Source organism: Neolamprologus brichardi, chromosome 15 (genome assembly GCF_056152115.1).
Source record: "Neolamprologus brichardi isolate AB-2024 chromosome 15, ASM5615211v1, whole genome shotgun sequence".
NCBI classification, from domain to species: Eukaryota; Metazoa; Chordata; class Actinopteri; order Cichliformes; family Cichlidae; genus Neolamprologus; species Neolamprologus brichardi.
This window is the reverse complement of record NC_142118.1, coordinates 24,600,204-24,607,609: the sequence shown is the minus strand read 5'-3', so window position 1 is coordinate 24,607,609 and position 7,406 is coordinate 24,600,204. Positions and strand designations below refer to the sequence as shown.

Sequence of the window (7,406 nt, the reverse complement as noted above, 5' to 3'; positions counted from 1 at the left end):
ATTTACAGGAGGAGGATGACGGTGGAGGGATTTGATTGGTGGACAAGACATAAAGTTCTTAAAAACCCATTGGCTGATACTGCTGTGGTTCGGCAAAAATACTGATGGTCAAACGGCAGATGGTCAAATAATTCACATTAAAAAAAAACGCCCAAGCAAACATATTGCACCAGAACAAAGTACGTGACTGAACATCGGTGTTTCCTCTGTCATACCACGTGATAAAAAACAAAAACACCTATCTACAACACTATTTAAATAACCCCGCCCCCAAATCTAACTCTTCCCCCCCCCACCCCCCCCCACCCCCAAAAAAACCCAAAACAAAACAAAAAAAAAAAACAGACTTGCAAACAGAAAGGAACAACCACGAATGTTTAAAAAAAACATTGAAGAGAGCCGGAACCCGAGCCACAGTCACACTTTGGTTCAAACGAAACAACAAACCGACAAAACAATTAGAAAATTAAAAATACAAGTATTAAATATTTTGTATTAAAATTACTTAAAAATTCCAAACAAACATTTGCAGATGGAGTCGGAGCTTTATAGATTCTATATATATTCATTTGTACGTAAAAACATTTCTTTTCTGTTCTTAAATAAAAATATAATAGGAGCCAGTTTGTCACACGGGCGGAGCTGCTTACAGTGCTACTGAGCACGCTCCGTGGTGGTGTTTGTGTCACGAGTGGCCGATTTTAAACAGTACTTCACACATGATGGCCGCCACAGAGGAGTTGAGTGCGGACGACAGTGAGATGTCGAGCAGCCGGCTCTCATATAGAACAAACTCCGTCTGGTTCTCCTCCACCCGTGCCATGGCCAGCAATGCTTTGGCGGCGCGGCACATCATGTTGATGCTGGGCGGCTCTGGCGGCACAGCAGTGTGCAGCAGGCTGTGCGGGTTCTGCTGGTACTGGGCCATGGCCACACAGTCCTCCAGGAAGCCAATGAGTGTGCCCACACTGCCTTTTTGTTGGGCAACCGCCCTTGCCGCCGTGGGGTCGCCCTGCGCGAGGTTGGAAAGCACAGCCACTGCCATCTCTCGGCACACCTGACTCTTCCTTTCGCCCACCAAGCGCACCAGTGTGGAGAAGAGCTTCTGCTGGCGACTAAAGGGCGGCGTGGCGAGCAGCAGGTCCACGTTGCAGTCCTTGATGCTCAGCTTGCACAAACACTCCAACACGAGTCTCTGTGGCGTGAGCGACGAGAAGCCGCCCATTGTGGAGAACGGGTCCTGCGCCTCGGCAGATGGGCACACGATCCAGTGCAGTAGCCCGTCCAGGATAGGCAGGCAGATGCTCTCTGGGTACAGTGACAGATCCAGCTGGCCCGAGATGTTGGCCAGCGTCACCAGTGTGTTCTCCCTGAGCGCCGCCAGGCAGTCCCACCACCACTCGTCCCGGCTGCACGCCAGACCTTGCTCCTCCTCCCGCTGGTAGGTGGGCGGAGTCCGTTTCCTGCGGGGGTGGCGGTGGTGCAGCAGCACAAGCCGGCCCAGGATCAGCAGCAGCCCAGGATGCCGTGATAGCATGGCGTCGTTCCCGGGCACAAAGGAGAGGCCGCGCACGATGTTGGAGATGCAGACGCAGCGTTTGGCCAGCGTGTCCTGCCACGGCTCAGCGGTGGACAGCGGGGCCTCATCCCAGCAGCGAGGCTCATCCTCCAGCTGGTTGATGGGACTCTGAGCTTGTGAATCCTCACCTCTGACCTCTGAGCGGACAAAGAGAGCAGAGTGAGATTAAAGGGGCAACAGAGGTGGTGGAACAAATTGTAAATTTTTAAAAATTGATTTAATTTTTTTTTTAATTGCAAAAAATGTAAATTTATAAATGTCAAAACATAATGTTCCATGAAATTAAAATTGAGAAAGAAGTCATAACTTCATGATGTTAAGTACTAAAATTTTGCAATTAAAGAAAAATTAATTTTTTTTAAAATACTGTGACATAAAACTTTTTGAAAATGTAAAATTTGTATTTAATGTAACTTTATTCCTCCGTCACTAAATTATATAATTTTATGTATTTTTTATTTATTGTAGATGTAAAATTGCAAAATGTAATAAAGTTAGAGGATGCATAGTTTCAGGATTAAGGTGATAAAAAGTTTCCTTTAAAGTCTGACAATCAATAATCACTTGAATCATTTTACTGGTGATAATATTGATAAATATCCATATCTCCTCCCTTCAGGTCTTACCTTCTCCTCCGTCTGGCTGGTTTTGCTCTTCTCCTCCGCCCAGCTCTTCCTTGCCTGTTTCATCCTCTTGTCCCTCTGCCTTCTCTTCCCACTCGGGTGGGTGCAGAGGGACAAAGTCTCCTGTGTGGGACTCGAAGTGTGTCAGGATGTGAGTGGTGGAGTCTCCTCCTCCGGCCTTCCAGTGGAGGAGGCCGCTAATGAAGCCATTGGGTCGGTTCAACTTGGCCCAGCGCTCCTCCACCTCCTCCCACCCATCGCCGGTCTCAACCCTGATTGGCAGCTTGTCGTACTTGCTGGCCTGCTGGAGGCGGGCCTCTGCTTCCGCTATGTGCTCCTCCTCCTTCACCTGTGCTTCTTCTTTGACCACAGGTTCTTTCACCTCCTCCTCAGAAGGCATGAGCAGCGGTGGTGGCATGTCCTCCGCCTGCTCAGCTGACCACCTCTGAATCTTCTGCTCCAACGCTGTCGGGCCGTCGGATTCTGACACAGCGGCTGGCAGCTCCTCTGTCACCTCCTCCTCCTCAGGGAGGGGCCCCAGCAGGGAACTCCGCCTCTCAGTTCCCACTTCATATTCCTTGAGGATGCCGAAGATCTGGATCAGGCAGCGGCGGTAAAACTCCACAATGAGCTCCAGGAAGCCCGGCAGCTGCAGGAGGGAGAGGAGAAAGGTCAGACTGACAGACATCAGACACACGGACGATGAGCAGTGAGGAAGATGAGGGTCTGACCTGCGGGAGGCTGAAGGAGCCGACGGTGCTGTCATCGTACAGCAGGATGTTGATGGTGTCCAATGCCCATGTGCTCTCTGCTAACAAGCCAGACTTCAGTGACATCATCACCCGCCACGCCTCTGGGGTTCCTGACCAATAACAGCACAGAGTGAGTGTCAGCTGACCCCGGCTGCCTGCCGGCTGAATGAAAGCCTGAAGAAGAAACAACTCCCTCTGATGTGCGTGTCTCTGTGTGTGTGCCGCACCTGTGTCCTTAGCGGTCAGCCGTCGCCGTGGTTTCAGTTTGGGGGGCGTGGCCTCCACGGAGCCATGGGGGAAACTGACCTCCCTGTTGATGAGTGGGACGGTTTGAGAGGTCGGCGGTCCCTGCGGCGCTCCCAGCACTGGTGGTTTCTTCATGGAGGGAAGGTAGGGTGCGCTGTTGGGTGACAGCGAGCTCCCCATGGGCCGGGGAAATGTGGAGGGGCTATGAGAGCGGGTCACGTGGTTGGGGATGGTGGGTGTGGCCTGGAAAGAGGCAGGAGGCTGTCGGGAGGGCAGGGGAGGAATGGAGGTGGCGGTAGCGGCTGAAGAGTGGGGGGGGTATGGAGTCTGGCGCTGGCTCGGGTGACCGGGGGCCCACTGGTCGTCCTGTGGAGCCCTGCTCTCCTGGTCATCCCCTCGATAGGCGGGCCCCTGACCCTGCCGGCTGTACGTATAGCCCATATCTGTCCTGGGGTGCCACATGTTGGCCTGCGGCACTTCCCCGGACCCCCCAGACACCGCTGCCGGCCCTGAGCTCATTATGCTGTGCCGCGGGGGACCCTGGCGGTCTCGGCTATAAGGATATGGGTACTGGCCCTGGATGGGCCGGCGCTCGGGGCCCATGTAGCCCCCACCTCCTCCCCCATAGACGGGGAACATGTCGGGCTGCTGAGAGCCATACTGCTGCATGCCGAACGCCTCGCCCTCGTGACGCTTCGCTGGCGGGTACAACCCCTCCATTGGACGCTTGTATCCCTGCAGACAAACACCAGAAATGAATCCAGACCTGAAGTACCCCCAGACCGTGTGACGTGATTTATCACACCAATCGGGACTCGTTTAGGAGGCGCTCACCTGCTGCTGAGGGTACAGGGACTGATGGGAACTGTAGGCCATGCCGTGAGGATACTGCTGCCCATAACCGTCATGGCCGTGCCTGAAGAGCCAACACAGGAAACTTAAATGATCACATAATCATGTTAAACTGTTTAAACTTGGCCGGGTTAAGACTATGATCTGATATTTGGATCAAATCTCCCGTGAACAGACAGTGTCACACAAACAATTGCAAGCCCCTCCTCTCTGATGACATCACATGAAAGCTCTATAATTGAGCTCTCACCTCTGGTGGGGGAATCTGTTGGTGGGAAACATGCTGGCTTCGTTTGCAGACGGACCCATGCTGTTCTGGCCTCCGGGGGGCGCCATGCCTCCCTCAGGACCCATCACATGTTCCGGCCTACGGGAAACAAACAGGTGAACTCCTGCAGTAGAGACACTTCAGCTGGTTTCCCGTGTTTAAAGTTGTCCCCATAGACTTTTTAAAGCCTTGTTTGCACTTTGAGATTCTTTCTTCTTCTAAAACATTTTTAATAATTGGTTCATAGAGTTGACTGTGCCATGATGATAAACAGTTACACGGCTAAACTTTTTAATACAAACAAAAAGAAACCAAACTGTGTGTGTACAAACAGCAGACGTGCTGCAGGGCAAAACCGAATCACTCACAGTTATGTGCACTTTTTCATTCATAGATTTTAAACACATTCAGAAAAACAGGACTCCTATGAAACACGAAAGACATTTCTTTAGTCTAACTGGTGGGAATACAGTGGCTGAGTTCAGACAGACTCACATCTGTGTGGGGCTAACGCTTCTTTAAATCTTGAGCAGAATCTCACCTGCGCTCATAGCCGGGGCTGTAGGGGTACTGGGGTCTGGGGCCCATCCCTGCCAGCGGTCCAGAGGGTGGCCCACGGGGGTACATGTCCTGCATGGCTCCACCGCTGGGCATCTGACCGGGACTGAAGGCCTCGCCGGGACCCAGACCTGACGGCAGAACCAAAAACCTGCTGTGAACCCCAGAAAGACACACTGATCCTGAGCTATGTGTTAAACTATGAACCCTGATGTGAAACTGGCTCGGTGGTGATGTATGATAATGTGATATAATCTGCAGCAGCTCCTGCAGTCAGACTGAAGTCAGACTGAAAGTTCAAGCTTCAACCACCAGGGGGAAGCAGTGGACTAAATACAGTAGAACTGCACGGATTACTGCTTCTTGAAAACACAGTGTTATTAGTGTTCCTGGTTCTCAAACAAACACGTCCTCCTCAGTTTTTCTCTCCTCACCCTTCCTCACTCCTCCATAAGGGTCTTTGTTGGCATCATACTGCATCCTCATTGGGTCTCCTGGACCACCTCCCTGCTGGTAGGGAGCACCGCCGGGTCCCAGGCCTCGTTTGCTGTGGAAGGCTGGATCGCTGCCCTCAGAGAATGGGTCCTGCACACTGACTCCTCCCACGCTCCTAAACATAAAACACAGACATGAGAGTCACATGAAAGTGTTCGGGTTCACATCATTACCTCCACACGCAGCATAAAACCTGCAGATGGATGGCAACAGAGGCAGCTGTAACTGCTAGCTGTCTGCTAGCTTCACCTGAGCTGGTCCTTCTGGAGCCTTTTTAGTGACATCATGTGACCAATAACATGGCTCCTGTGAGGTTACTGCACTAATAGACTGAGCCTGATGTGTAATTCTGAGGCATCACAGTTTCAGCTGTGCAATCGTGATGCAAACGAAAACCTTTAAGTTCCACTCTGTTGTGGCTTCTTCATGTTCTTCATGTGCAGTTTGCTCAGGTGTGTTTAACACTGAAGCTCTGCCCTTACCTGTTTCCAGGCTGGGGGGCCATGTGGCTGTGCGGGGTGGAGGCGGGGGTTGGGGGTTTCAGGTCTCCGGGGGCCTCGGTCAGGGAGCTGCTGCTGGACTGAGGGGTGTTTGGACCCTGCAGAGAGCCCGAGTTTGCTGCAGAGATACAGACCAGTGTTACATCATCATGTGACATCACACCACACACCAGAGCTCGCCTTCTTCATCAGCTGCTGTCTAATCAACCTACAAATCACTGAATTTTATATTTTCAAACAGTTTATGGGAACATTGTAGGTTTGTTGGCGTCTTGTAAGACAAAATAAATAAAGTCGCCTCAAACCTCATTTTACAAACCAAACATTTGATCGATTTGATAACTGCAGCTTCATATTCCAACCATATCAGATGGTACATCAGACGCTTCAAAGCTAATTTTTTTTTTCTGGTTGGAAACTGAAGATTTAGACATTTTATTTCCTGTGACATTTCTGAACTTTTGTCCAGCATGAACTCAAATTTTATTCACATTAAACCATAAAAGATATATCTTGGAAAAAAAATAGCTGGAACAACATTCAGCAGCTGATCAGGTTATTTGGCATCAGGTCCGTCACATGACCGGGCATAAAAAAGAGCATCTTAGAGAGGCAGAACTTCACCAACATGCAAAAAGTGCATCCACAGACTGAATATTGTTCTTCACTGTGGAAATCACTTCATCTAAAGAACATGACATCATCATCATACTCAGAGAGTCTGGAGGAATCTCTGTGCACAGTGATGTGGCCGATAGCTGTGACCTTCACCACTCTGTGATAAATCAGTGCACGGGCTCGGAAACACACCCAGAAACAGCGTCTGCTAGCAGCTCGGCGTGCTGTCCACACGTCATGTTACAGCTCCATCATGCAGAGAAGAAGCCACGTGTGGCCACGATGGAGAAACAGTGCCGTCTCCTCTGCACCACAGCTCGTTAAAATGGACCGAGGCAAAGGGGAAAAGGATCTCAGGTCAGACTAATGGAGAACATCTGGAGCATCATGAAACCGGCAACAGGACGAAGCAGAGCCAGGACTGCTGACATTCCTCTGTGAAAGTCCAGCAGCTGTTCTCCTTAGAACACGGAGCGGTCCTACTTTTACTGCCATCAAATTCAAAATGAATCACATTTTAACTGCAAAATATTCACTTACTCTAATATCATTTATTTATCATTCTGTGATTTGACAGTTAAATTTATGATGTTCGAAATGTTTTCAGAGCGCTCTCATCAGTCTACGGTGTTTCTTTGGTGTTGGTGTGTCTGTGAAACCAAATATAAAGAAGGAAACTGAGAGGACAAAAACAAAGAGACAACTCTGCAGTGAAGAGAGAGCAAGACCGGCATCGTGGGAAATTAGGTCAGTATGAGGTCACTGATGTTTACATTCACACTCTCCTCCAGCCTGCCTGACAGCTCGCAGTGTGTGTTACATAATCGACTCTGTGTGTGTGTGTGATCCCTACAGCAGCATCAGTAACACCTCCTTTCTCACAGTCTCACTCTCGTTTCTGATTTTTACACTTTC

At 50.2% G+C, this 7,406-nt stretch overlaps 1 protein-coding gene across 2 annotated transcripts in view; it reads right to left on the bottom strand.

The window, feature by feature from the left end:
* Positions 1–311: 311 nt before the first annotated feature.
* Positions 312–7,406, bottom strand: part of arid1b (AT-rich interaction domain 1B) — a 34,677-nt gene continuing 27,582 nt past the window's right edge. For both annotated transcript variants that reach the window (XM_006793431.3, XM_006793432.3), the window contains 9 exons: positions 5,856–5,991; positions 5,313–5,488; positions 4,862–5,009; positions 4,303–4,419; positions 4,035–4,116; positions 3,182–3,935; positions 2,934–3,064; positions 2,206–2,851; positions 312–1,716 (listed from right to left, as the gene is read on the bottom strand). In XM_006793431.3, the coding sequence (XP_006793494.3) occupies positions 686–1,716; positions 2,206–2,851; positions 2,934–3,064; positions 3,182–3,935; positions 4,035–4,116; positions 4,303–4,419; positions 4,862–5,009; positions 5,313–5,488; positions 5,856–5,991 (3,221 nt within the window). In that variant the 3' untranslated portion in view covers positions 312–685. The remainder of the gene's footprint in view (positions 1,717–2,205; positions 2,852–2,933; positions 3,065–3,181; positions 3,936–4,034; positions 4,117–4,302; positions 4,420–4,861; positions 5,010–5,312; positions 5,489–5,855; positions 5,992–7,406) is intronic.